At 36.3% G+C, this 14,521-nt stretch overlaps 2 protein-coding genes across 6 annotated transcripts in view; one reads left to right on the forward strand and one right to left on the reverse strand.

Annotated features, from left to right (window-relative positions):
• The window catches only part of sdk1b (sidekick cell adhesion molecule 1b), a 373,118-nt gene extending 365,686 nt beyond the window's left edge, over nt 1-7,432 (forward strand). For all 3 annotated transcript variants that reach the window (XM_073866164.1, XM_073866162.1, XM_073866163.1), the window contains 4 exons: nt 511-648; nt 891-1,011; nt 3,572-3,701; nt 4,035-7,432. In XM_073866164.1, coding sequence (XP_073722265.1) covers nt 511-648; nt 891-1,011; nt 3,572-3,701; nt 4,035-4,304 — 659 coding nt within the window. In that variant the 3' untranslated portion in view covers nt 4,305-7,432. The remainder of the gene's footprint in view (nt 1-510; nt 649-890; nt 1,012-3,571; nt 3,702-4,034) is intronic.
• A 3,844-nt stretch (nt 7,433-11,276) lies between these two features.
• On the reverse strand, nt 11,277-14,465 carry knstrn (kinetochore localized astrin (SPAG5) binding protein). Of its 3 annotated transcripts, XM_055205901.2 has the most exons (9): nt 14,341-14,431; nt 13,552-13,596; nt 13,339-13,444; nt 13,231-13,257; nt 13,027-13,126; nt 12,816-12,930; nt 12,656-12,717; nt 12,229-12,303; nt 11,277-12,031 (listed from the first exon to the last, which is right to left on the reverse strand). In XM_055205901.2, exons 3-9 carry the CDS (start codon nt 13,428-13,430, stop codon nt 11,900-11,902), a joined length of 603 nt encoding a protein of 200 aa, XP_055061876.1. In that variant the 5' UTR covers nt 13,431-13,444; nt 13,552-13,596; nt 14,341-14,431; the 3' UTR covers nt 11,277-11,899. The 3 variants fall into 3 exon arrangements, with proteins under 3 accessions (XP_055061876.1, XP_055061875.1, XP_055061877.1); XM_055205900.2 differs by lacking the exon at nt 13,552-13,596 and having other exon boundaries at nt 14,304-14,465; XM_055205902.2 differs by lacking the exon at nt 14,341-14,431 and having other exon boundaries at nt 13,552-13,606.
• Between the last annotated feature and the right edge of the window lie 56 nt (nt 14,466-14,521).

Raw genomic sequence — 14,521 nt, forward strand, 5'->3', positions numbered from 1 at the left:
TATGCAGTACATTAATAGTTTGAAAAGTATGCAGTATGCAACACTAAGCATTTTTATTCAATAATATATAAACACGGATCATACTGATATCATACTATATCAAATACTTGTTTATAAAACTTAAAATGGCATGCCGCACATTAAAATTCTTTTTTTTTAAAGTACAGACATCTAACCCTGCTTCCAAATTTGCATACTATCAGTACTAAACAGTAGTCTAAATTAGTTTAGTTTGCCTAATCTCTTTTAATGTACTCAAATTTCTATAACAAAAACAGTACCTATCTATAATTTAGGCCAAATTATAAGTAGGCGAATTGGGAGGGATGCAGGCTTAGTATGAAGAACTGTAAAGAGTATTTCTCTACTGCCACCTAGTGTCAAACATCTACATATTCACACATCTGTAACTAGCAGAATAAAACTAAAAACTGTGCTTTTTCATTAACAAAATGCTCTTGTGATTTGCATTACAAATAAAGTATGGATGTTCTCCTGTTGTTTTTGTAGCTCTGTCTGAAACGCCCTTCTACGAGGAGTGGTGGTTCCTGGTGGTCATGGCATTGATAAGCATCATTCTGATTCTGATGGTTGTGTTTGGTTTGCTGCTGCTTGGACAGAACAAGAAGTACAGGAGCTGTGGTACAGGTGAGACTTATATTGAATATAATATACAGTATCACCGAATATATCAATATCACCAAAAAATCCGAACAGGGTGTTGAAGCCAGGGGTTTCTTTTCTACACTATTAAATAACTGCTTACCAAACAAAGATTATATTTGGTCATTCAATAATTAAGGAGCTCAGATGCAAAAGCTCCATCAAAAATGAGATGATGATATTACAACACATTTATTTACATGGATGTAATCTAATATTTTCCACAGGAAAGCACATCTCCACTGTAGAAGAGACTGTAACTCTTGATAACGGTGGCTTCACAGCACTAGAGTTAAACAGCAGACATCTAAATGTGAAAAGCTCTTTCCTCAAGAAGAATGGAACGAGGTAAGGTTGAATTGCATGTTCAAATTTCATTTTACTATACCTAGGCCTGTTTCACAGATGAGGTTTAGCTAAAGCCAGGACTAGGCCTTAGTTAAATTAAAACGTTTAATCATTTTTATATACATTAAGGTGACCAGATTTTTTTTAATGAAAACCGGGGACATTTCCTAGTTCAATGGTCAAAATATCAATAAAAACTAATTTGTTGTTATCTATGAATTAAAAAAAAAATTTTGGAATGCTTTTGTCTTTTTTTGTTGTGGGTTCACTGCAAAAAATGTCTTTCTTACTTAGTATTTTTGTCTTAAAAATATCTAAAAATTCTTAAATCAAGATGCATTTTCTTGTTGAGCAAAATCACCTAAGAAAAATGTATCAAATTTAGACAAAAAGATAAAATTTAAGGGAATTTGTGCTTAAAACAAACAAAAAATCTGCCAATGGGGAAAAATTAAGTGGTGGCATATTTTTTGCCTTGTTTTAAACACAAATCTAATATTTTTGGTCTAAAAAACTAGACATATTATCTTGGGTCATTTTGGTCATCAAGAAATTGCATCTTGATTTAAGAATTTTGTTATATTTTTACTAAAAACAACACAAAAATACTAAGTAAGAAAGTCATTTTTTGCAGTGTTTCTAATTCAATTAAATGAACAATCTCTGTATAATTGTATTCCGGAGAATACAACAATCCATACATCTAAAACTGTATGAACATTATATATGATTATTACACGGCTCTCTGGAATGCTTGATTCTGATTGGTCAGTTGAGACATTTGCAGGTTCGTTCTTTTCAAATAATAACCGCTCCAAAGTAATAACGCATAGCCGGTACTATTAAACGATTAAAATCGCTCCGCGCCAATAAAGACCAATAAAGATTACTGTTTGGCGCCATCTTGTGACAAACACTGGACAACCACAATTAAGAATGGAAAATTTTGACATTCATTTTAACATGTACGGAAAAAACAAAACATTTAAACAGTGGATAGAAGAACAAACAACGACAACACAGAGAGCTCACTGAGACTGAACTTGACAAAATAGAGCATGACAGCTACCAAGCCAACACACAACAAAATACAGAATGGGCATTAAAACTTCTCAAAGACTGGCTAAAAGAGAAAAAAATGGGGACAGACAAGTATGAAGCAGATGATCTTAATAAGGTATTACGATCATTTTATGCATCTGTGCAAAGTTTCGCGGAAGGATAAAAATGTTAATTTAAAACAAATATGCCAATAAAATGTTTCAAATTCATATTCATGTCCGTTTTTTTTCTTATGTGACAAGTAGCCGTGTAATAAGCGGGATAATGTAGAGGCAGCCGGTAGTTATCAGGAAAATAAGCCCCTTCAGTGTGATACAAGACCCTCCGCTTCACGCCGGGTCCTGATTACACTGTCGGGGCTTATTTCCCGATAACTTCTGGCTGCCTTTACATTATCCCTTACTTATTGAACAAGTGTGCTTTTCTCCAGTGGTAGATGAGTTTGTAAACATTTCTACCATAGGCGCCAATATCGTGGGGGCTCGAGCAACCACAGAAGGGGCCAGATATGCTCAATTAATTTTTATTTGAAATTTGGGAGCCTCTCTTATTGGTGAATCTCGTGAGTTGTAATATCTACAATGTTTTGATGAATAAGTAAGGGGCGCTTAACATTTTGCATCTACAACCGCATAGAAAACACAACCTTGTCGCTTTCCTCCTTCTTTCCAAACCGCTTGGGTGCTCCCGTAGCGTCTGCCATTACTAAGCAACCTAAACGTTGCCTGACGTTGTGCCAAGCACCCACTGGCGGAAAAATAAATCGGTGCGACGCGAAGCGGAGGGTCTTGTATCACACTGAAGGGGCTTATTTACCCGATAACTACCGGCTGCCTCTACATTATCCCGCTTATTACACGGCTACTTGCCACATAAGAAAAAAACTGGACATGAATATAAATTTTAAACATTTTATTGCCATATTTGTTTTAAATTAACATTTTTATCCTTCCGCGAAACTTTGCACAGATGCATAAAATGATCATTACGATAATACCTTATTAAGATCCTCTGCTTCATACTTGTCTGTCTCCATTTTTTTCTCTTTTAGCCAGTCTTTGAGAAGTTTTAATGCCCATTCTGTATTTCTTTGAGTGTTGGCTTCGTAGCTGTCATGCTCTGTTTTGTCAAGTTCAGTCTCAGTAAGCTCTCTGTGTCTTGTCGTTGTTCGTTCTTCTATCCACTGTTTAAATGTTTTGTTTTTTCCGTTCATGTTAAAATGAATGTCAAACTTGTTCCATTCTTAATTGTGGTTGTCCAGTGTTTATCACAAGATGGCGCCAAACAGTAATCTTTGTTGGCGCGGAGGGATTTAAAACATGCAAGTAGTACCGGCTATGCGTTATTACTTTGGAGCGGTTATTATTTGAAAAGAACGAACCTGCAAATGTCTCAACTGACCAATCAGAATCAAGCATTCCAGAAAGCCGTGTAATAACATGCAATATCATCATGAGGAATGTGATGTTTGACTTTAACTTCAATGATCGGTCCCCAGGTCACCACCACGACCGAGCCCGGGTGGACTGCACTACTCGGATGAAGACATCTGTAATAACTATAACGGGGCAGCTTTAACAGAGAGCACCACCCTTACGGAAAAACCAACAGAGCTTTCCGAGTCAGAGGTATACACGCCAACACCATCTCAATGCTCTTTCACAATATCTAACCCATCTCAAAGAATATGTTATATAAGTATGTGTGATCCCTTGGATCGAACTCATTATACTGGCAACTAAAGAGATCACATGACCATCCAAACCTCACTTTCAGTAACCCTAAAGACTTTCATAATAAATATGTGACCCTGCCTGTGTAAACACAGCTGAAGTCATTTTTTTGTGATTTACTGTTTTCTACACCTACACAAGGTCATGTTAAAGATTGAACAATCAGGCACCAGCAATATCCATGTTGTAACTCTGGTCTGCATCCTTCCCATTAACCCTTGTGTGCAGGTGAGCGACAGCGACTACGAGGACGAGCAACCCAAGCATTCGTTCGTAAATCACTACATGAGTGACCCCACCTATTACAACTCGTGGAAGCGTCAGCCCAAAGGCGCAAAGCCGGGAGGAGGTTTCGAGGAATGTCCCATGACGGATGCGGAGGGGGGTTATTATCAGACTGTGGTGACCCAACACAGCGTCGGAGGCGTCTATACGCCCACAGGGCAGCCGGCACCGGGAACACGCACCCCTGTGACGGGCTTCTCCTCGTTTGTCTGATTAACCAATGAAAACACTCAAAAACAAGCGTGGGGAAGACAAACAGAATGTTGGGATGATTTGCGTCGTCGCATAGAGATGAATGACCTGTAATTCCCCCGAAATATGTATTTTACTCTCTTCAAAGAAGGGAGGGTATTAAAGTATTTAATTGTTGATGTGTTTCTGGGTGGATTTTCGAAGTTAAACCACAACCCGAATGGAGCGAAGACGTTACACTGTGAGACTCTTTAGCAAGAGGCGATACCTATTTCGCAAAGAACCACAAAGGGAAGGAATTTAATTCCCGTTCCATGGGATTAATCGTAATGTGTGGGCAAACACGATCGAGTGATTGGGCGAAAAACATTCTGATCCCTAAAAATCACAGGACTTGTACAGTGTGTGATAGGAACAACGACGTGTTTGTGTGTTTTTTTGTGGTGGGAAGACTGAAAATACTGCCTTTGCACACGTATTGCTCTCTTAAACCAAAAGAGTGATGCTTTAATCGATGAAGAAAATGTGCGCGACAGACGTTTTCTTAGGTTAGCAATACTGTATGTAAAATAGGTTGTATGTGTGTATATTTTTAGGATCACTTTTTGTACGAACAATGTTTTTACCGTAGTGTAGATCTGTGCCAAGTCGACGTAGTACTTTAGTGATGTTCATGTCACAATCCACGCTGTTTTTTTGACGGGCTTGCGTTGTATGTACAATCCAGTCATGCGGAGAATTGATAACCAATCCAAATATACGCAGATTTTCCTTTTTTAATGGTGAACAAATATTTATTTCAGTATGAAAGATCGTCAGTGTTGATGAATAAAACACAGCAAATATGATAACGGTGTGCATACAAGTGTTGGTTGTGGTGTAGCCCAACAAAATGTTGCATGTTTGAATGCTATAAAGGGGACATATCATGAAAATCTTACTTTTTTCATGTTTAAGTGCTATAATTGGGTCCCCAGCGCTTCTATCAACTTAGAAAATGTGAAAAAGATCAACCTAGTAACTTAGTTGTGGTAAACCATTCTCTGCAAGCATGTGAAAAAATAGGTCATTGAATTTGGCTCCCCTTGTGATGTCAGAAGGGGATAATACCACCCCTTAATCTGCACTATCCAACCACTGCACTTTCATTTAGTGCAGAGATCAGCTCATTTGCATTTAAAAGGACACAAAAATGGCACATTTTTGCTCACACCTACAAAGTGGCAATTTTATCATGTTATAATAAATGATCTATATGATATTTTGAGCTAGAACTTCACATACGTACTCTGGGGACACCAAAGAGGCTTCTGAAATGTCCCCTTTAAGTGCTTATAAGGTACTTGATTTTACCATAATAAAGGCTATGTTCAGAATAGAACTCTACCATACTACACTAGTATACATACTACTAGTATATAGTGTGTATACTATGTGATCTTTCCATCATTTTTACACACACGTTGATTATACTGTAATGTATTATTTGACAAAATAGTACCACAATAAATATATCAAAGAGTAGTACACTGTTTCAATTACTTCAAAAAGTGGTAGGCAGTATACAGTACATATAGCATAGTAAGCAGTAAGCTAGCAGTCTATTCTAAACATAGCCATAACAAGGAAACACGTTATTTAAAATGAATGAAACTTATTTATAGCGACATTTGTAGGTACTGAGCCGCTAAGGTGACATTGAAGTAAAAAAATCTAAAGTTTAGTTTCATGTGCTCACGCAAAACCTTCATGTGCACACTTTTTGTTAAAAAATTAGTTTCGTGTGGTCACATGAGCATGCGAAAGTTTCACATGAGTACGCAAAAGTTTCACATGAGCACGCGATAGTTTCACGTGCGCACACGAAACTAAACTTTATTTAATTTTTGCTCCATCTCCCCTTAGGGGCTCCGTATGAAGGTGACTATCGCGCCTTTCTTTATTAAGGTTTGTTTTTAAAACTGTAATAAAGCAAGTATGCACAACGAGACTGCATACTTGGAAACATAATGGTCAAACATGCGCATACTTGTGTGAATCATATGTATGGCCTAAAGATTTTTATTTTGTGTCATACAAAATTTATAATTTAAAACAGCACCGAAGGACCGACTATTAATTTTAGCATAAGATGTTAGGTCTCAAAACAGGAAGTATTATGCAGAAAATCTTAATCTGATTGTATTTACCAGAATTGTACTCAAGTACAATTTTTTTCCCCGCCATTGACGAGTTAACTTGTCAATTAGGAGAAAATGCTTCCCTGTCAATGACGAGTTTTCCAGAAATCCATATTTTCTCTATTATCCACATGGTGGCGCCTTACCCAACTTACAAAACTCGTAAGCAAACCTTTAGGGAAAACAGTCAAAACTCCGTGTATGTTTTGATCATCGCTCTGCATCTGATCTCTATCAAAAGTCCTTCACAAAAATGCAATTATGTTCAAAATTTGATATTTTTTAAGAAACGACCCATATTTAAGAGGTGATAAAAAGAGAACAAATAAAATTAGGATGAAAAAGTTTCTTTTTTTAAGCAGAGGGTCTGTTTTTTTTCATTTGATAGATTGTATGTTTATATTTTTAAAGAAAGACATTTTCTGGAAGGCCTTTAACTTTTGTAAAATTCATAAAAAATGCTGCCGCTGGCTGGCAACTTTTTTTTAAACGCTGGTGGGGAAAGAGTTAAAGTTCATTGTGTTTTGAAATGGTCAAAATGTGCAGTGTATACGTCGCAGTGTAAACCATCATGGCATTTAGAAAATATCTGGTGTCTAAAAGCTTGATATAGAGTGAACGTAACCAAAGCCCATCAAAACCTGTAATCAAATCACAACTTATTTACTATTGGCACTCATGTTGTTGTTATTTTTGCATCTGCTGTAATTCATTTTCATTGTTTTATGTTTCCTCCAATCTAAGTATTTGTCTTCATGCTACAGACAAGAATTGCACCTCTAACATAATGAGTTTGGGAGAGGTGTGCTATTACTTTAAAGGGCACATATTAAGCAAATCCACTTTTACAAGGTGTTTGGAAATAAATGTGTGTTGGCGGTGTGTGAACACAACAACCCTACAATGAACAAAATCCACCCTCTCCTTTTTTAATCCAAAGCAATCTCAATAAACATGCCGTTTTGATTCTCTTGTTAATGTGATGTCACATTGAAAAGCCCCGCCCATGGCCACTGACTGACTGGTTAATTTTATCCAAAGGCATTTCTAAATGTGTTTGTTAGCACGTTGTAGCGCTAATGCATTTAAGGATACTATTGTCTCAGATTGTATTCACAGGAATCAGATGGTGATTTTTTGGTAAGGGAGTGAGGAGCTGTAGCTCATTTGCATTTAAAGGTACAGACACGAAAACAGCACTTTTTTGCTCCTACCCAAATAAGGGCATTTTGGACATGCTATAATAAATTATCTGTTGGGTATTTTGAGCTGGAACTTCACAGACACATTCTAGGCACACCCGAGACTTACATTACATGTTGTAAAAATGTGCATGTGCTCTTTAAATAAACTTTTCCTATGGCTGCTAAAGCTATAAAGCGTTGCTTTCGGTGGATACATTCTAAGGTAGGAAGGCATCGAGGCACATCCAAGCAAATCCAATGCTTGCATTACCTCTTGTCTCCTGAGATTCCTTAATCTAATCAATGTTTGAAGGCAGTATAGATGTATTCTTCACTGCCTTCACTATCTCACAATCTCGTGAGTGTGCATAAGTGGGGAAGGTGAGTGGTTGAGCTTGAAAAAGTTTTGCAGTTTATTTTCAGTTTTTACAACTTTTGGTTATTGCCAACAAGTTCATGCTTTATATATGGCCCAGCCTGTGAAAACCCAAGCCATGTTTTTTGTGATGTACTGTTTTTTTACATAATGTAAAGAACATAATAATAATAATAATGAATGTCATATCACAGATTGAAATCTGTGTTAATGACCCATATCAAACTTTGATGCTCCTCATCTCATAATTCGATTATGAGACCTGGATTTCAAAAACAGGGTCACATAATTCAAATATAATTTTTTATGCTGCCTACAGTGTGTAGTCATTAGCCAGTATGGTAGAGAGACAAACAGCCATTAAAAGAGGGACCTGATGTATGTTTAGGGTCCAGAATATTTTAGACACTTGGGGGCTCTTATGACTTCACAAGCAAGAGTCGGTTGCTTTAAGCAAGTACACACTTTTATGAATGTATATTGCATTCACAATATACAACAATGTGCTAAAAATCACATCACAATGCTGTGGCTACCACCCAGAACATCATAAACACAAGGTACAGGGAGAGAACGTGTACATTTGAAAATTTACAAGCATTGATTCAGCTGTGCGTGACCCAGCTATATAAAAAATGGGTATAAAGGCACATTTGTTTAAAATTACAATCCCAACCTTTAGTCAGCAAACCTGGACAAGTATTATTTGACGTTATAATTGAATAAAATTATTGCTTAAATTCCCAAGCAACTCTTTAATTTATAGTAAATAATTTTAGTCAGTGCTATTTGAATGTGATGCAGTCTCTTGTACTGTGTATATGTTCATTTGTGAGACCTACAGTTACCCTGAAAAGCATTTGGGGCTCAGTTACACTGAAAAATGTATGAATTGCATTAGATAACCTTTTAAACCAAGTGGCATCTGCAAACAAATGAAATGCATTTAAGGTTTATTTAGCAGATGCTTCTTTCCAAAGTAAGAGAAATAAAGTTAAACCAAAACATTTAAAACCTAACGTTAATGGTTATTTTAAATTATACCACGGGTCTGTTGAATGCTGCATTCTGATTGGCTGAGAAATGTTCTATGGGTGTTGATTATTTTTCTGTAAACCGCACACCTAACTTTTCAAATGTCTTAAAAATAGGCACCAGAGCAATGTTTGTGGTAACCGTGGTATAAGCGGAATAATTGACCTGCGGTGTAACGACACTCCGCTTCGCGTCGTGCCGCATTACCACCTTGGTGTGCATTATTTTCTTATAATTCAATGGCCCGTCGTCAATTATTCCTTACATAAATAACATATGTTAATTATACAAAAACACATTTTGTATCCAATTCAATGACATTCATACATTTTTAATTGCGGCTAAAGTGTTAAAATCTTTTTTTTTCACTGTAGCAATACTATATCACTACAAATGCCTGTGATATTGAGGCTTCTTCATTGTAATGCACTTGTTTTTATTATTATGATTAAATGGATGAGATGTTTCACCGATAATCTTTTTTCCTCATGTTTGGCCTATAACAACAGTTATTAATGGTTAAGTGACTTTCTTGGAAATTCTGTCAAAATTATTATCATCCCTGATGAACACAAAAGCACACAGCTATCGGTAACAATTGACTTCCATAGTAGGAAAAACAAAAATTATGGCAGTATTGTGATTAATAATGAAGACATTTTGATAAATGATAGTAAGCACACACTTGACGGTACCCACTGAATTCCATAGTATTTTTTCCTACTATGCAAGTCAATGGTTACCAGCAGCTGTGTGCTTACCATCATTTATCAAAATAACTTCTTTTGTGTTCATCAGAAAAAAGAAATAGATGGTATGAGCTGCGTTAGTGTACTCAATGTATAAATATTTCAATTGCAGATAGAGTTACATTGCAACAGTGATCACATTTCAATTGTGTCAAAGTGTGAGAGAGAGACCCTTCAAATAGCTTGAAAGTCAATGTCAGGATAACTGATTCTAGGCCACTTTTAGTCCTGATCTATTATTCTGACAGGTTCCCTGTGGAAACAACATAAAAAACTCTAAAAGACCCTCACAGTGTACTACAGGTTTGGTTAGTAATACACCTAAAACTTCACTTTAAATCAAACCAAATCATACAGTACATCGCATCTGAGCTTAGGGGGACACCTACCGGCAAAGAAGGGTAGTGCATGCTTCGAGATTAGAGAGAGAGAGGGTGGCTTTATGGTTTTTAAATATGGTTTAAATAAATTAAAACAATTTTAGCCTTAAGTTACTTCTCTACACATCAAAATATTAAGATCAAACATATAAAATATATATTCTCATATTTCTATTTCATTAACAGCTCATACAAAATCATAATTGGCTCTGGTCTATGGGGTGCAGTGCCCCCCAAATGCTGCCTATGATATACGTAAGGAATAATTGATGACGGGCTGTTGCATTATAAGAAAATAATGCACAGCCAAGGTGGTGTGCATTATTTTTAAATAATTCAAAGGACACAACAAGCACACAAACATTGCTCTGGTGCCTATTTTTAAGACATTTGACATGTTTACAGAAAAAATAATCAACACCCATGGAACATTTCTCAGCCAATCGGAATAAAGCATTCAACAGCCCCGTGGTATAACAATTTTATTTTTGACTACTACTTTGGTTTCTTATGGGGTAACTGGGCTAATTTTTAGATAGTTGTATATAGGATATGTTGTCACAATATCAGTGGCGGCCAGTGACTTCTTTTTCGAGGGCGCACAATGCGAAGCTCGTTACAAAATGTATATAGCCCATCATGTTTGTGGCTCGTCATTTCAAAATATGCGTTTGGCGCGTTACGTGAACCATGTGCATCATGTGTCCTGTCAAAATAAGGGCCTGCTGCACACGCGTCTAAAGGGTTTGATAAGAGAGACAATTGCGTTTGGCAGATACTCACTTAATCTCATGTATAATTGTTAAATTAGTGTCTTGCGAGTATTTTGTAAACGTGAGCGTCCCTTTTATCATAAACCCTTTACGTGTGCAGCGGGCATTTATTTTGGGAGGACATTGCACATGGTTCACGTAGCTCTACGGACACATATTTTGAATTCGCGCACTTTGGAAGAAAAGTCACCAGCCGTCTGCACAATATAAGGAAAGTTGTCACAATAAAACCTGCCCTATTGCCTATTATAGGCATGTCAGCTAAATGTAAATGGTCAATAGACAATATGAAAAAAAACAGAATAGATAACATACAAAAAGTCAGTTTAGCTTTTATTATTTTTAACCTTGTTTTTTATACAGCATTCAAATCAGAAATTAATATCTGGTTTGTGCCTTTTTTTAATAAGTGCTTATTTACATTTCATATGAAAATTGTTTATATTTACATATTTTATTGTAATCAACCAACAAACTAACATCTCTATACCAAGACTATCGTTTTATAAGTTAAAGGGATAGTTCACCAAAAATTATTTACCCCCCGCCCAGTTCCAAACCTGTATATATTTCAATGTTAATAACCAAACAGATCTGGGGCACCATTCAATTCCATACTATTATTTTCCCTACTATAATCAATGGTGCCCCCGATCTGCTTGGTTACAAACATTCTTTAAAATATCTTCATTTGTGTTCAGCAAAGAAATGTATACACGCTTGAAACAACTAAAATAATTTTTATTTTAGGGTGAACTATCAATAAATTTTTTTTTTTAAGAAATCTGGAGTGCATGTATCTTTAACTGACTACATTGCAGTTCTGTTCAAATGTTGTTGTTTTTTTCCAGTTTTCTCTTAGGTTTTTAGATTGACAGCTCTTGGAACGCCACCATATGGTTTAACAGTACTTATGGCCAACAAAAGAGTTTCTTTCATTTACTCTATCAAGAGCCTCTCTGCATCTGCCAAAGCCTTCTCCATTTCCTCCACATCCAAGCTGAACAACGCCCGTTCCTGCTGGAGCTTTTCATGAGCTTCCGTCAGGTCTCTCATGGTGTGCTGCACTTCCTAGAAGCGTTCACATAGAGCACACATTCAAATGATGAAGACACGAGCATGAGCTGTAGTTTGTAGAGGCGTCTGGTAAAATTCATCTTTTATAGCTGTAAACTTATTATGTAATGAATTAAACAGCGAGGGCTGTGGGGTATTTAAAGGTGAATAAATAATCCATAATTTTATGATAAAGAAATGCTAATACTCACATTTAAATTTACTGTTTGCTCCAGCGCCATCTCACCAAATAGTTTAAGCTCACTCAAAAGATTTTGGGAAACAGTCTGTAAATAAAATAATGAAAGAAATCACTGTGAATAAAAAGGGTATACATATAAACTGTATACCTTGTAATGCACTGCAAGTCCCTTTGGATAAAAATGTCTGCCAAATGTATTAATGTAATGTATATGTAATAAAAGCAATGAATAATTCCTCTGCCAAGTAATTTAGTTCACTAGCCGAATACGTGTCCTAACCATGATGTGAGAAATTAATAGTGAATATAACGTGCATGCTTACAAATTTGTTATAATAATGCATTAATCAAACCCATTTTATTTATTACATATTAAAATGGGGGTGGAGCTACTCTGCAGCAGATATATGCATGAATAAACCAACATACTGAGTTACCATTATTTCTTTTCGTTGTTCTTCCTTTTGTTGTGCCGTCTGGCCCAACTTTTCTCCTGAAACTGAATTTGAGGCTTGTAAGACTTCGACAGAACAGAAAATAACTCTCATGACCATGTGTTGGGACTAATGATCCAGCAGACAGGTAAAAACCAATCACCTGGGTCGAGATTTTCCGCAACAAGTAAGACATGACAGTCTCGCAGCTGTTTCTGAATCTCTCCGTTTTCTCCCTTGAGGTCCGAGCATCGATGGTTCAGTTCAGTCACTGTTTCCTTTAAAAAACGAAACAGTATTATTTAACTTAAGTTTTATTTTCTAGTGCTATTAAATGAAAACATATCATTGGATGATATGCTTGACATAATCACCTTCATTTCTTCAAGCTGCCTCTGCAGGTCTTCATTTGTCGCAGTCAAGATTCGATTCTGCTCCCTTAAGTCATTTTGCTGTCCATACCTTGTGGTTGGCCTAGAAACGACAAAGTATGCATTTAATATTTTCAAATGCCATCTTCATAAGTAAATCTTTATTAAGAAAGATAAAAATACAGATAGTTATTACATTACACTTACACTTTTAGAGATCTGGGCTGGTTCTTCCTAAAAAACAAAATGTATATTATAAATTTATTTTAAATGTATATGTAAAGGAAATGAAATGTTTTAAAGAAAGTAACGCACTTATTGTCCATATCGTTTTTGGCATGTGCTGCTCTGGATGTCACACTGGTCTGTGGAGGGATGGCTGGATCTTTCACCTGAGCTTTCTTCATAACTGTGCAGACTTCTAAGGGAACATCAAATTACATGAACTGCTTTATTATTTCAATGCAATATTTATCAAGGGAGGCAATTCGTTTTATTAAAACCAAGTAGAGAAAAAAAGGCACAAAACTGATTATTTTACTGCCTGAGCCAACGTTTCATTGAAGGTCAGTTCTGAATATAACTTTTGTAAAGAAAAAAATGCTTTCCTATTCTCAAAGTACAGAAATGTATTCATCTCAAGGTTTGTGATTTCACATGCTCAATCATGCTGATAATTTGTAATATTGAATGATTTCCCTGGTGAAAAAACAGCATCAAACCAGCATGGGAATTATGCTGGTCTATGCTGGTTTAACTGGTGGTCGTTACATGGTTGAATAACGTAAGGAGTATTCCAACTAAAATCGTTCAGTATATCAACCCTGCTGGAAAAAAACAGCATACCAGCAGGACCAGCATATGTTGTGTTTTGGTGCTGGTATGACCAGCATGGGATGTTGGTGCTAATGCTAGTGCTGGTTTAGCTGGTGCTCACTAGCAAACCAGCACCAAAACACAACGCTGGTCCTGCTGGTATGCTGTTTTTTTCCAGCAGGGTTGATATACTGAACGATTTTAGTTGGAATAATCCTTACGTTATTTAACCATGCAACGTTAGTAAAGCCATAATAACCACAGATATACCGAGATACAGATTATAATTATTCTGCCAAAAACAGTTGTTACTCGTTTACTATGATAAAACCATGATTGCTTTCGTCACTGCAGCGACTTGTGATGGTCCGTTTAACTGTCCACAGTTTAACGACAAATCTTACAGCATAAATATTACCACTAAAGTTGTATCTAGAGAATTAAGTTATTACTAATAACCTTACCACAAGAAAGCAATGTCGACGTGAAGAGAAAGGATACGATTTAAAGTTCGTTTTTCATTCAGCGCCACGAATTTTCAAAATAAAATGCGTCACTTCCGCCTCCTCCTCCCCTGCTAATCCGGTTAGCCTTCTTCTTCTTCTTTTACTAAAAACAGTGTTGAAAATGACATGAAATAAAATTTGAGTGAATAAGATGTGTTAGACACAGTTTAAATGGA

Source organism: Misgurnus anguillicaudatus, chromosome 3, assembly GCF_027580225.2.
Source record: "Misgurnus anguillicaudatus chromosome 3, ASM2758022v2, whole genome shotgun sequence".
NCBI classification, from domain to species: Eukaryota; Metazoa; Chordata; class Actinopteri; order Cypriniformes; family Cobitidae; genus Misgurnus; species Misgurnus anguillicaudatus.